This window comes from Poecilia reticulata, linkage group LG17 (genome assembly GCF_000633615.1).
Source record: "Poecilia reticulata strain Guanapo linkage group LG17, Guppy_female_1.0+MT, whole genome shotgun sequence".
Classification (NCBI taxonomy): domain Eukaryota; kingdom Metazoa; phylum Chordata; class Actinopteri; order Cyprinodontiformes; family Poeciliidae; genus Poecilia; species Poecilia reticulata.
In genome coordinates this window covers 17,672,731-17,687,408 of record NC_024347.1, presented here as the reverse complement: position 1 = coordinate 17,687,408, position 14,678 = coordinate 17,672,731, and the positions used below count along the sequence as shown (strand labels likewise).

Sequence of the window (14,678 nt, the reverse complement as noted above, 5' to 3'; positions counted from 1 at the left end):
AGCAGCGGAGCGGCTTGTTTTGCAGCCGTGCACTGCGTGCTTTCCCCGGCTGTGCGCGAGCCAGCGGAGAGCAGCGCACTGGCCCCGGGTCTGTTTGGAAATGTGGTGGGTCCCGTAGAGGAATTCACTGATTGAGTTTGATCTGACAAAGCATCTTTGGACCGCCCGGATGCTTGGACGTGTTTCAGCACCGCTGAGAGAAACCACAACACCAGAAAGCTATGTCCTCTGCAGCAGCAACAGCAGCAGCAGCAGTGACATTTCTAACGAATGGCTCCCACACCATGAGGCGGATTGGGCCAGATTTGAGTTAAACTGTTGAGGAGAAGGCGTTGAAAGGCACATAACAGAATGGTTTCGATTAGCCGGAACCCCATTTGTAACCGGCTGTTCTGTCAGTATGCAGGCTTTTTAGTTTGCACTTCTGCTCAGACACTGAATAAGGCTTGTTTGTTGCACTTTTGCTTTTATAAATATATTTTTTTAAAACATAGCTGCCTTTATAACTTAAACATGTGCATCCAATTAGCTTTAGAGTATTTAACTTTACCATATGACTAATACATAGGAATTATTTCCCCCCAACCCTAAATATCACTGGATACCAGCCTGTCCACTGAATGTATCTGTATATGGATAAAAAAAACAAACAAACAATGAGTTCTAGTGCAGTATTCTTCTGTAGTCTTTAGCTAAGTTTAAAGTATTCGTGTTGGATCCTGTTTTTGAATGCAAGCATTCCATGATACATTATTTGGCCTGCATGTTGTAACTTTGTAATAATGTCCCTTTCTTTAACCCCTCCAATCCTGCCTGGCGTCCAGGGAAAGGCAGTAGGTCAGAAAGCTCCTCTGTGGATCCGAGCGAGGTCCCAGGCCTTCCTGTTCTCTCTGGGCTGCCACATCCAGAGGCACTGCGGKAAGGTGCTCTTCATTGGACTCTTGGTGTTCGGGGCTCTGTCTGTGGGACTCCGGGTGGCAGCCATCGAAACCAACATCGAGCAGCTCTGGGTGGAAGGTGAGTTTCAAGAGATGTCCTGTTTAGAGAGAGGGCACGGAGGAGGAATGATGGTGAAATTCTTTACTCGTGCTGTTGTTTGTTGGGTTCAGGTTCCACAGCTGCTGTGGGGGCGTTGAGGCTTGACAGATCCAGCTTTTTTTTTCTTTTTTCTTCTTTTTTTTTACTAACAAGAGTTTGAATGACAATAATGGCTGGTGAAAAGATGCAGGGTGGCCATATTAGTGTCACCTTGGTGCCATGGGAGGGAGGGAGCTAGGTGACAGGGCCTCTAGTTTGATTGGCTGATCTGACAAGAGCAGAAGCACAGTTGAGGATTTTGATGAATCAAAAAAGATGCTTTTCGCAAATTTGTTTTTTTATTGTTGTTTTTTTGTGTGTGGATACATCCATGTGTATAGTTGAATTGTTGATTGTAATACACCATGAGGATAGCCTTTTCTTTGAACTCGTGTTCCGATTTGTTTGTGCAGCGTTCCCTGAAAACAGAATTCTGACATCTCGACTTTAAAAGGTTTCTGTCAGGCAGGAACGTACTTTTGCTTCTGACCATGAAAGCTCCCTCATAAAACCCTCCTCTTCTCATTCGTCTGTGTTTTTTAGATRTAAGTTCATTTTCAGAGGCAAAGGCAGCCTCATTTAGTTTTTCACACTGGCCAAATTCCTTTTAAACCCTCAGGCTTTCTGTGCCGGGCCTGATCCCCGCAGCAGATGGGACTGTGTGAATGGTTAGCCATCTTTGAGGGCTCTGACCCCTCCCCCCCCACCCTCTTCCAGCTCCCTGTGTGGTCCCTAACTATTCTTGGATTCCATTCAACAAGAGGCAAGCAGGCACCACCTCCCTGAACCCCCCACGTCCCCACCCCCGCCTCCTCCTCCTCCTCTCTCCTCCCTAGTTCTTCTCTCTTCCTAGTGAGAAGGGGGAAAAAATATATAAGTGAATGCAGCTGAAGTTTACCCACCTGTTTTGCACACTCTAAAAGCGCCACAGCAGTTGGTGAATATAAACAGACTCTATAGGGTTTTTTAAGCCCACCATGTCACTGGAGGACAGGAACAGGCGGCTCCCACAGGACCCGGCGCGGAGGTGTCGGAGGAGTCTCCCCCACACACTGCTTGGTGTCGGGAGACAAGTGTTGGGAAGCCTGTACGCTTGACTTGCACCGGAATTTAAATATGCTCCTCTGGGGCATGCTTTTTTAAAAAAGAAAAAAAAAAAAAGACTTTCTCTGTTAAAGTTAGAAGAAAATTATCAGTCCGAGGCTAAAGGAGAGAAAATGTACATTTCTGAAGAGAAACAGGAACAACAGAACGATTTGCCACTGTTTCTAATTGCTTCGGTTAGTGTAAATCTTTGGGATTACCTCTCGAGCTAATTGGCCGAGCTGCCCACTTAAAGGAGATGTTTAGTTGTTTGTGTGCCAGTTGTTTTGCTGCGGGATTCAGAGAGCTGAACCAGGAGGGGAGTAGRRRRRGGKGSTGCTGCTGCTGCTGCTGCTGCTGAAAGGGAGCGCTGTGCCTTTAAGAGGCTGTGGCCATGTTTCTAAAGTTTCTGCCTGCCTTGTTTCCACCAATAGCCCATTGACAAAGCTGCTAGGGCCTCAATGGAGAGTAAAGTGGTTCGGTAACAAGGAGAGGTTAGTTCTCTCTGTTTCTCTTTCACACACACACAAACATAGAGCAACACACACTCATGCGCTATTGTATGTGAGCCAGAAAACATGAAGGGGTTTGGAGAAGRGGGTGGAGGGTAATAAAACAGCAGATTTCAACCGAAGAGACTCAAAATATTGTTGWGTCTCATTGAGTGGGTTTTAATGATGCTTACTGTGTTGCAGCTGAAAGGGAAATGCATGTTTCATCGCATTTGTCCTAATTTGTTYGGGGTTTCCTCGCTGGGAATCAACACTGCGAGTGTTGGCCGTGCTGTAGGTGCATGTGGTTCCCATCATATATTCAGACTTCTCAACACAAACAAACTTCTCATCTTTCTCACCTTAGACGTGTTCAGCTTGAGTTCCCGGCTGCGTTTCTGTCCGCCTGCCTCCGTTTGTGTGTGTGTGGGTGTGTGTCTGTTTATGTTTCTACCTGCTCTGTGAAGTCAGGCCACCGGGGCTTTTTTAATTGCTTCCTCCCTTTCTRCAGGACCAAAACGCTGTGAAGCACAGCGGCCTGAGTCCGAGGAGGGCTAGACGTAGGGAGATGTGTCAGAAATCTTGAAAGGTTTTAGCCGTCTTACTTTTAGTGGCTTAGATGTTTGTGGCTTGACTCAAGTATTGTCATGCATCTGCAACATAGCTCATAAGTAGGAGGATTGATTTTCACCCTCACACCTGGGTAGGAGAGATTTAAAAGCCGCAGCATCAGGGTGTTTAGTCTGTAAGAAGGATTACGACTGGATTCTGGTAATGCCTCACAGAGTTTGCTTTAAAATGAACCATTATGAAGACTGTCTCTTTTCCTTAGTTAACTAAGGACTAGAGAAAAGTCCCATAAAAAGTMAGCATGGAAAGAGAGGGAGGTAAAGACTATCCGCAGTCCAATAGAGATGCGCCAGCCAAGCTTTTCCTGGCCCATATAGATTGCAGATTTTCTATTTTCTGACCAAGTGGCTCTGATTTGGGAAATTAAGAATGCATATGTCAAAGCATGTGTCCCCCTAAAATTTCATCAAATTTTTTATTTTTGTCCATTTCAAATAATTAGAACAAAATCACATTGTCCAGCACTCGAACGCTGTTCAAGAGAAAACTGTCCGATTCCGACGGCATCTCCAAGGTTTAAACTTTGAACTCTGCTACCACTTTTATACTATTTTGTTTGAGCTGATGCTGTGACCTGGTCAACAGTCTTTATTGTTCCCAAGCAGAAAGRAAAGATCATAAAAAGAGGTGCAGGAAGAAGACAGGGATGAGTAGAGACAATAGGGGGGTTGGGGCAGGAACAGGGTGGAAGGTTTATGGCCTACTCACACGTTTTCCCCTCTTTTTGCTGCTATTTTTTTTCCCTGACTCACTTTTAAACAAACATCAAGTGTGAGACTGTCTCCTGCATCTCTTCATTTCCCAGCAAAGTCGTGCCACATGGATTGCTTTCTTTTGCTTAAAGGTTTACCAGAATACAGCACATTCTTTTCTTACTTTGTTTAGATACTTGCCTTTTCTCCTTGTTATTCTCAATTTACAATGCGCTGTTTGAAAGACTTGTTTGGAAAAGAGAAAGTGGGGAGGGGGGAAGGCGAAAAAAAAAAAGAAGAAATGAAACGGGCTTTCACGTAAAAGAGACGGTGTTTACTCTGACATCAACTAAACTCATCTTTCTTGGCGGGGCTCGGGTGAGCCATGACAGACATATACACAGACTCAAGCTGTCCAAATATGAATGTAGCAAGACAGGGCCCTGCAGCCGCGCCACATGTCCCATAAAAAGTCAGCGTGGAAAGAGGGGGAGGTAGAGACTATAGGGAGTATGAATGGGTGTGAATGCCCAGGGATGAAGTCCTGGTTTAGCTCSATGTGAAATCAGAGGGGATATGAGAAGATCAAGAACCGGATTGATCGGAATCAGAAAGAAAGAGCTGGTTTCAGAGAGACATGTCTGGATTTACGCAAATGAGCGAATGCACACGTGGGCATTTCGGGAGCTTGGAGCGGTTTTTCTAAACAAACCTTGAAGCGGGGCGGCAGGTAAATGCTATAATTCATCGGAGTGCACACAGCGGCCCAGTTCGGACAGAGAAAGGGAGCTCTATGAGGCATTATTGGAGGTGAATAGTGCGCGGCGGTGCCCCAGCTARATAAATAAACTCCCAGCGTTCAGGGCCTGGGACCTCACTGGTAGAGAGAACAAACAAGACCAGAGTCAACCTGGGTCACTTCTAAATGTTTACTTCACCCCTTCCTTCCATCCTTCAATTCAACACTACCTCATTCCATCCTATTTYTCAGCAGCATCCACCGCCACCAACACACACGCACGCACGCTTCAGCAGACGGACCAGGACCACCCCCTAACAAATAAACACACTCAGAACAGAAATATATACATATGCAGATGACAGACACATGCTCACCTACATTTATTTTGTCTGCAGTCATTTTCTCAAGCTCAAACACCAGATCTAATCACGTTCACTGGCTAGTCAAATGTTCATGTTGGAAATATGGAGGGATACGCAATACTACTGGAATCTTATTTTATTACAATGCGATGATGTTGATGATACCTACTTTTCCTTCCCTCTCCTCTTTCATTTCCATTCTCACAATATAACCACAGTTGTCCACAGTTGTTAGCATCCCTGAATCTAAAACCTAGATCAGCTTTCAGTCCATCAAAGTCACTATGATCAAATATTTTTGCATCTTCGATTGTACATCAAATTTTGCGCACAATCCACACTTTGCCACGGCGGTTCTTTTGCGCTCTTGAATGCTGCAACGTTTCATATATTGTGCAGCTCAGAAAACATAGTCACTTACTATGTCTTGGTGCCAAATCTTAAAAAGCAACAACTTGGCAGTGGACGGTCAAGTCTCAGCCACACTGAATGCAATCTTCTTAGAAAGCAGGATAATAAAACCTCAATCAGAACACTGTGGCGCCCCTTCTCCTTTTGCTGRAGAGCAACCTTTGTCTCTGGTTTGCACGGTATAAAGCGACACCAGTCACCTTAGAGTTTGCACCATTTGCGTCTGTCTTTACACCACTAAAGTATAAAAAGTAAAGAGAGAGTGATGGAGACAGAAACTGGACATTTTCTTGGTACTTGGTAAGGGGAGGAAAGAAAAAAAAAGAAATCCTCCTTGGGCTCAATAAATTCATTTCTCATCTGAATGCGACCAGCAACGTGGAAAAATTTTGCTTTTCAGGCTGGGATGAATGTATGTTTCAACCACACATTAAGCAGTATTAGCGGTCAGTGGAGTGTCTAATGTGACTATTTTTCACAGTGGCCAAGACTGCCCATGATTAGCATAATTAGCAGAGGCAAGCCTATACATATGGAAATGGAAAGTGCCTAAATGCCAGCCGTGGTGGAAATTTATGTGTAGTGGCTAACACCACTGGCACATCTGAATAGAATGTAAGTGAAACTGATTTTCCTGTTGTTTTGGCCGTGGATACAGTTTCTGCAGGATAGGTGTGAAAAGCGAAGTGGSCAAATTACAATCAAGCAGAAGTGATGACTGTTGCTTTCTTGATTTGATGCAGCTTCTCTGCTAAAGCGCAATAGTATCCTTGATGACTCACAAACAGATACAGTGTATTTCTATAGGTAAGACAGCAACACGCCAGCTCCTCTTTCTCGCCCCCAAGCCTCACCCTCCCACAGACGGTTCCGGCATTGTTTTACGGGGCTGGGAAAGTTTTGGTCCATTTGAGGGAAAAAAGACCTTTTTTTTTTTTTATTCTGCTGTTTGTTGGGAAACATTTGAAAGAAATTGAAGGGTTGAATGACAAAGGGTCTGCATTCAGTGTGGAGCCATACTGAAGGATTGTATGGAGGAACGGCCCATCTGCTGGGAGGCGCCCCGGCTGGGGGAATGCCATGGTACATGGGTGTTCCTTGGTCCGCAGTCTGGATTCTGGTGGCTCAGAATATAGAAAATACATAAAGTGAGTGTGTAGGGATGTTGCAAAGAAGGCCAACCAAATAGTGGTATGTTGGTCTGAGCAACATTTTTTTTCCGAAATTTGTCATTTCAAAACAAACAGAGACTTCCTCTCTTTTGACACACTTTATAGATGAGACAAAAACAACAACTACGTATAGCAAGTGAAAGCATACATGCCACTTTAAGCCCTCTTCGTTTTGGGTCTTCCTCCRTAACAGCGTGGGGCCTTTCAGGGGCCCCCTAATCCAGCTAATCTACCACACTGAAGTTTGAAGGTGGCCCGGTCTGACCTAGCAGGGCCTGGAACTGGGATCAGGCCTATAGATGGTGCGAAGATCAGAATCAGCTGTTTATAAAGTCCTGGCATCATCTTAGGTGTGAGAAGCCACACTGTTTTAGGGATTTCTWGCTTTTTGGAGGATCAGATGGRGAGAAAAGGACATGTAGATATCTGTAAAAACACACTACATTTGTCAATAGAAGGGTAGAAAACCTTGTTCCACAGTTTTGTTGGGTTTGTTATGATGTTTTCTTTCACTTTTTCAGTTTCTTGGTATCCAAACTGCTTTGAAAGCATCTGTGGTGGTAAGACTAGTTAACAAAGTTCATTTTGCACCAAACATGCTTCCACAAATATATAAGCCTTTAAAAAAGGATGGTCTAAAATGTTTTTTTTTCAATTCTGTTTTTGATCAACAAATTATCACCAAATGATAATTTGGTGATTATGATAATCACCAAATTATCATAATTTGGTGATAAGGAATCACCAAATTATGATTCCTTATCGTGAACGCCATAAAATCACCAACTTTTCACGTGTTTTCCACACTCAAAAGAGCTTTCTTCTCAGGGTGGGAATGTTTCTGGGAGCTGTCTCTTTAAGGTTGTTAGGAACACAGGCTGAGTGGAGAGGGAGAGTAGGGGTAAAGTGAAAAAGAGCGAGTGGGAGACAGAGAAGTTCAGAAAGAGAAAAAGGGGGAGAAAAGGATGAGAGGAACAAGAAAAGGTAGAGCTGAGTTTACTCGAGCAGTAGTAAGCAGGGTCGCTGTGACACTCTGCAGAGTTCGGGTGTTTTGGGGCCGGACCTGGGGCTGAAGAACGAAGGAGAGCAGGGGAGAGGACAGACCGCCTGGGTGGTCCAGATGGGAGGAACGAGACACAAATAGCTATAATTTACTTCAGGAGGCCTGTAATTACAGAGCCAGAGTCTCTCCAAGCCACCCAGTTCCTGTTGGGATCAAAACCCCRTGTTGCAGAGGTTAACATACGAAACGTCAAAAAAGGTTTTAACAGATGTCAGAAAGAGGTCCGCAAAACGGAAAAGCTTTCATTTGGTCGTAGCCATTTTTGATTGGGAAGCTGTTGGGGGGGATGGACACCGAGTGGAGTCGAATCACGGATTTGCACCCAGTGGGATATTTYCTTGTAGCACAGACACATGACAGTGTGAAAAAGACTCTGTGACACTCACATGCAACTTTCTCATCTCAAACGGAGGTGACGATGTAACTCATTTGTAACGTGTGAATACATTCACCTAAGACTTTTGAAAGTCGCGTTTGTCCGATTTTGTCACTACGTGGCCTGATAGAAATAAGACATAATCCAAACAAGTTGATCGGGTGTTCGCAAATATAATTAAATCCTTGAAAGTGAAGCCTAGAAATATTAGACTTGTGTCTCCAAGGCCCAGAAATCCTAACCTGATCTCACACTTTAGCTGCGTAGTTTGTTTTTTCTTTTCTCCCCATCAATTACAGCAGCCCGCTCTGGGCTGGGGGGGGAGGTGTGGGGAACGTGAGAGAGAGAGAGAGGTTAGAGACAAAAACTAGACAGATGGAAAGATATAGCAAATCAGTTTATGTTAAAAGGAAAAGAGATAGAGATGCTTAACAATAGGGTGAAGCCATAACTGAGGGAAGCGCAGTGGAAGTGAGCAAAAGAGTGAAAAAAAAMCTAATTTAACATGGTGATAGCCCCTGTTTCCAAACTTCTCTTCCTCGTCCCGTTTTTTTTTCCCTCTCTCCCCCCGCCTCCTCTCCTTGTCTTTCTCTCTYCGGGGTTGTCATGTAGTGGGACAGCGAGAGGGGCAGACAGGCTCTCTGTGATCCAGCGCGGCATGTTTCATGTCCACTTGGCACAGGCGCAGATCCCCCCGGCTGGCAAACTCTTTTCAGGGCAACCTCCTGTAATTAGGGGGCTGGGGTCTACCACACAGCACAGCATAGCTCTACTTTTCTTCTCTCTGTGTGTTTTTTTTCTGCTCCTTCTAAAATTTTTCTTGCCCATCACAGCTTCTTTTTCACTTAAATGTGTTCAACTTTCTTTATCTTCTGGTGTACCTTTATAGTCTTTTGGGCTCCTTACTACTCAGAAGAAGGGCATTTTCATGCAGTCAGTCTTGAATTTTATCAAGAAAAGCAACCCATGTGCTAATAAGGATGTTTTTTTTTTCCTGCTGGTACTGAATGTTTGAGTCCCTATTTGCTGCTGCAAGAGCTAAGGTAGAAGGTTTTTTGGGGCATCAGAAGCCTGGTCTTACTAACTAAGGGCACATCTGTTTCACAGAAGGAACCAATGAGAAGCCGTATTAGTCATTTCTCTTGGCCAGACGCTGCCTCGTGTGAAGTGCCTTCAAAACCAACACTGGTGAAGGCCAAGGGCGTTGGTCAATACATATATATTCATGTGCGTGTGTTCTTGTGTAAGTGTGTGCGTATAGCATGAAAAAAAAAAAAAAAAAACGCAATAGGCTGCAAATGTGCGCTTTTTTAAATCCATGAAGAATATCAAGCAATTTGTTTCTTTCTGTTTCTTTCCAGCTGGCAGTCGGGTGAGCACAGAGCTTCGCTACACCAGAGAGAAGCAGGGAGAGGAGTCGGTGTTTACCTCGCAGATGCTCATCCAGACACCCAAAGAAGAGGGCACGAACATTTTGACGCAGGAGGCTTTGCTGGTTCACATGGAGGCCGCGCTGTCGGCCAGCAAGGTGCAGGTGTCGCTGTTTGGAAAGTGAGTGGAGGGTTTCCACACATTTGCATGTATGCGTTGTAAAAAAAAAAAAAAACAGAATAAAGAAAGAAAAACTAACTTTAAACTCTTTTTCGTCTCTCACAGATCGTGGGATCTCAATAAAATATGCTACAAATCAGGAGTTCCTATTATAGAAAACGTCATGATTGAAAGGGTAAGTTGACGAGTCTGCTTCATTCCTTCAAGCGCACATTTCTCACGTGATTTGGTTTTAATTGTTTCCTCCTYCTTATTTCTCGTTCTAAGATGATTGACAAGCTGTTCCCATGTATGATAATCACCCCACTGGACTGCTTCTGGGAAGGGGCCAAGCTACAAGGAGGTTCTGCCTACTTACCGTAAGTCTCAGAATATTTGACCCAACAAAAACACACATGATAGAAAGACTCTGGCTGTCTCTGTGAGCTCCATCCGATCTAACAAGAAGTCCACAACTTGCAGGATGGAGACATACAGTTGGGCTTTGAGCGGTCTGTCAGTGGCTGCTGTGACTGACAGCGTTAGGCAGTAATAGAGTTCTTTTCGGGTCCGAAGAGAGGGAAGGGAGGAGGACGGGAGGGAGAGGGGGTGTTCTGACAGAGAAATTCAAAGAGAAAAAGGTTAGGGAGGGATGCGGCGAAACGAGGGAGAGGAGATGGCTGGAGCGGCAACTGCGTGGTGGGCTAGTAGTGCAGAGGGCGGGGAGGCGGTGGCAGTGGTGGTGGTGGTGGCGGTGGCAGGGGAGCCCTTTGGGTCAGACAATGGTAAGCATTCTTTCAGTTTACGAKTGAGTGTCCATCAGTGCAGGGGCCCCAGAGGAGGAGGGAGATGGGGGCGGTGGTGGAGGGGTGGCTTTGTCAGCTCACGGCTAACACTCGGCATTCTCATGGTAATGCCCTGGGCTCCCAGCTCCCAAGTTGTCCAACAAATAAAATGGGCAGTATTCAAACCTCAAGTCCCCCGAGAAGGATGGAGAGAGGCTACAAGACAGTTAACAGTGGAGTCTGGGCGTATTCGCAGATTCAAGTTTTTTCTTTTCTTTTTTTTTCAGTCCCTTTTTCTTTTTTGTGGAACAAAGTTCTCTTGAGAAATAGAGTTGCTGAAAGGGATCTCTCTCTTTTTCTTTATTTTCTCTCTCTYTCTTCTTTTTGTCGTCAGGAGTGATATTTTAATTGAGTGCGTACTTTGGAAAAAGAATGTTTAGATCGCAGCAGATGTTTCCACGCAAAGAAATATTTTGTTTATGCATCCGTCGGAGCTGACAGCGCCGTGTTGCATGACAAGCCGGTGCATACAGAAACAAACACAGTTTCCCATCCTTTAGCATCTCCCAGTTGGCTCGTGTGATCGCACCAGAGTGGGAGAAGTGGGGTCTTTGATGATTCACACATCTTCCGAGCGTTGCTGTAAATCCACACGATGTTTGCGACATCTGTTGTTGTTTATTAAGTGTTTATTACTTGTGCTCTGTGCAGAGCTGAAATAAATCAGGAATGGTCACGCGGTGGCGATGCTTTTGTTTGACTTCTGGTTCAGACGTGTTTAATGAAAAAAAAAGAAAAAGAGAAGAAACACAGAGCACCAGATAGGAGAAAGAACAAAATCAGAGGGAGACAGATTGGGAAAGAGGGGGTGCAAAAAAAAAAAAACTTTGGAGAACCGAAAAACAGCAATCTATGAAAAAACAAAAGAGCCCAGGGCTGGTTCAGTCAAGCAAAAAGTAGCTGATAAAGGAGTGTCTTTGCAACCAGCAGCAAAATGGGAGCCTGGTATGTGGGAATAGGAGAGGACCTCAGGAGCCATTGGAGGAAGATCGAATCTTGAACCCAAATTCTTTTTTTGTTTTATTATTTATTTTCCTGATGATTCTCTCTATCATTCCAGATGATAGCACAAAGGCACAAAATGAGTCAACAACAAAGGATTATTATTTCTGAAGATCTCTGATTTCTGAAGAAAACTTTATTAGGTCTTAAATATATTTAAGGCCTAATATARTTTTAAGCGGCGGGGGGAAGGGGGRGACTATTAAATTTGTTAGTTCTGCGTTCAATAAAAGTTTGCAAACAAGATAATTGAGTGGAAATATTCACAAATATTGTGTCGTGCAAACGGTGGTTCTGCTCCTGTCTTCTTGCTCGTCCCTGAATCTATTTTTCCTCTCCCTCACTTTTTCCTCTTTATCAAGATGTTTGCGAGGGAGAGGTAATTGTTATGACTCGGTGCAGGGCACTGCGGAATGAAAGTGAGCAGGCAGCCACCATGCCTTTTTTTTTTTTTCCCGGGCATTGTGGCAGCGTGAAACAGGATAATAAACGCTATTTTATCCTGTATCTGCAGCTCGCCTCCTGCGTGGCCCCCGTGCAGCAGAGGAGCAAGAGCACAGACCAGATTAGGCGTTTTCCTGCTCGCAATAAAGATTAGCCTGTAAAGCAGAGGAGATGGGTTTGGGGTTTGCTCTCGAAGTTAGGATTTTATGGTGAAACAGGTCTGGATAGTTGACCATTAAAAGTCAGGGTTTTTTTTTTTTTTTTTGCTTTGCAGGGGCATGCCAGATATYCAGTGGATGAATTTAGATCCTGTCAAGCTGATGGAAGAACTGGGCCAGTACACATCCCTGGAAGGTTTTAAAGAGATGCTGGACAAAGCCCAGGTAAGACACTGAAACACACAGTAACTTACTGAAGGGAAGACTTGTTTACTTAGAAACTGTTTTGAACATGGGTAGTGTGGCTCTCTGCTCAGGGTAAAGTCTCTTTTGGGGCGCCACAGGGATTCACCTTTTTTTTAGGGGGGTGGGGGGTTTGAGCAAACAAAGCACAAAAAAAGAGAACCTATAAACTATTAGCACCTTTCACAGACACCAAGGCTTTAATCTTTAATGCTGCTTTTTTTTTTTTTTTTTTWWTTTTCTTCAGGTGGGACACGCCTACATGGACAGGCCGTGCCTCGACCCATCCGACCCAGACTGCCCTCTCAGTGCCCCCAATAAGGAGCAGGAAGAAGTGAGCTCATGCTTCCAAAGTGCAACTGTAGGCGTCATATACGATTGTAGTGGCAGAGCATCACTTTTCTAAGGCCTGTAATTTTCCATCTTTTCAGAGTCCAGACATTGCCGGGCGTCTCCAGGGCGGATGCCACGGCTTCAGTCAGAAGTTCATGCACTGGCAGGAGGAGCTCGTCCTGGGAGGGCGTGTCAAAAGCAGCCAGGATGCCCTGCTAAGGTGTGCAGATTTGCAAGGAGAAAGAATAAACACAGCAGACTGGAGCTTAACCCAGACATACCGAGACAAATGGGGTTCATAAATAAACCGAATGTTTGGTAGGCTAGTTAAAGATAATTGACAATCAGATGAAGTCTCGTGGATTACTACGCCTTTTTTTTGCATGAAAGAAGTAAAGAAGAAGGAGAAAAACGTATTGGCTGGTTCTGACCCAAGTCCTTTTACTAGTTTCCAAAGTTGGACCTACAGCAGGTCATGAAACACCAGTGTAGGGTCTATGTATGACTTCTAGATACTAAATCAAATTTTAACAAGATTTTTAAACCATATCTTTTGCCATAATTGTAAAAAACATTTCCAGTGGTCATAAATGAATTAAAAGGAGTAATATAATGGTTGTTTGAGCTCTTTTGGAGGGTCATTTTACTCTAGCTCACCTGGCTTGTGACTTTGTTGTTTACCTCGACCATAAATAATGAGCTGGTCGTCTCCAGCAGTCTTCTTTAGGGGATTGTGAGGTAAAAAACATTTGGAAGCAGGCTCTCCACAGGATTTACTAAGGCATTTCAGCACAAATTAAGCTACTGCACTGGGTCAGATGGCAGATTTGAGATTCACACTGTTTGCTTTTACCTTGTTTTTTATAAAGAATCTCTGCTTAGTGTCGGCTTAATCTGCTCCTATTTTACTAACCACAATTTAGAGTTTAGTCCATTGATTATGTGAGACATCTCCTTTACCAAACTCYGCTGTCTTCTCTTAATACAGTCTTAAATGTTTTTGTCTCAAATATACGATCACACTCATTGTTCAGCTTCCAAGGTGGTCTGTGGGTACTTTAGGTGATGTCACTTCGAAGCGTCCCAGTGAAGCGGGATGATGCTCAACACCCAGCTAATCCATTGTTTGTATGCCTGTGCAGTGCGGAGGCTCTCCAGTCCATGTTCCTGTTGATGAGTCCCAAGCAGCTCTACGAACACTTCAAGGACGACTATGAGATCCACGACATCAACTGGAATGAGGAAAAGGCCACCGCCATCCTCGAGTCCTGGCAGAGGAAGTTTGTGGAGGTATGAACTCATATATTTGTTACAAAGTTTGATCAAATATAAAATGTTTTTTTTTAGGTATTTTTCTCTTCCTATGCAACGTTATTCTCTGCATACACACACACACGCATCACACACGCACACACACACACACTATGCAGTATTCGAATTCCATCAGTCTTCGGCTCCCTGAATGAAGTGAACAGGGCACCAGGTTTCCGTGTGCATGTGTGTGCATCAGGGCAGTCATCTCTCTCTGTCAGAGCCCTAGTTATAGGAACAAGCTGTTGCTATGATAGCCGACACCCACCGCTGAGAGGGTGGTGGGGCGAGGGGGAGGTGGTTCACAAACTCCCAATGTAAATTGACCGAGACGCACGACCTCCTCTTTGACGCGTTAAACAACAGGAGCAGATCTGTTTGTGATGGCGAACGGCGACTTTCGCGTGCGCCGGTAGATTCTCAGAAAACTTTGTGTCCATGCGTGGTGCGGAGTGTGCAGAGAGTGGCTGCCTGAACCGTGCGATTCCATCCTTTTCACCTTTGACCTCCTAACCTCTGGCATCTGTGCTCATTACTCCTCAGTTGTCATACTTATGTGTGGACGCACACACATGCTGCCACATGTAAAAACACATTCATGCTCACTTTCAAGACATACTTCAAAAAGATAGATTGCTTCTTTTTTTTTTTTTTTTTTTTTTTTTTTTTTTTTTTTTTTTTTTTCCTCCCCGGATTTTCTTCACTTGTATTCT

At 44.4% G+C, this 14,678-nt stretch overlaps 1 protein-coding gene across 1 annotated transcript in view; it reads left to right on the top strand.

Annotated features, from left to right (window-relative positions):
* Positions 1-14,678, top strand: part of ptch2 (patched 2) — a 31,116-nt gene that overhangs the window by 2,721 nt on the left and 13,717 nt on the right. The window contains exons 2-9 of the mRNA XM_008434165.2: positions 825-1,017; positions 9,461-9,650; positions 9,756-9,825; positions 9,918-10,009; positions 12,195-12,303; positions 12,569-12,655; positions 12,753-12,874; positions 13,797-13,944. Of these exons, the coding sequence (XP_008432387.1) occupies positions 825-1,017; positions 9,461-9,650; positions 9,756-9,825; positions 9,918-10,009; positions 12,195-12,303; positions 12,569-12,655; positions 12,753-12,874; positions 13,797-13,944 (1,011 nt within the window). The remainder of the gene's footprint in view (positions 1-824; positions 1,018-9,460; positions 9,651-9,755; positions 9,826-9,917; positions 10,010-12,194; positions 12,304-12,568; positions 12,656-12,752; positions 12,875-13,796; positions 13,945-14,678) is intronic.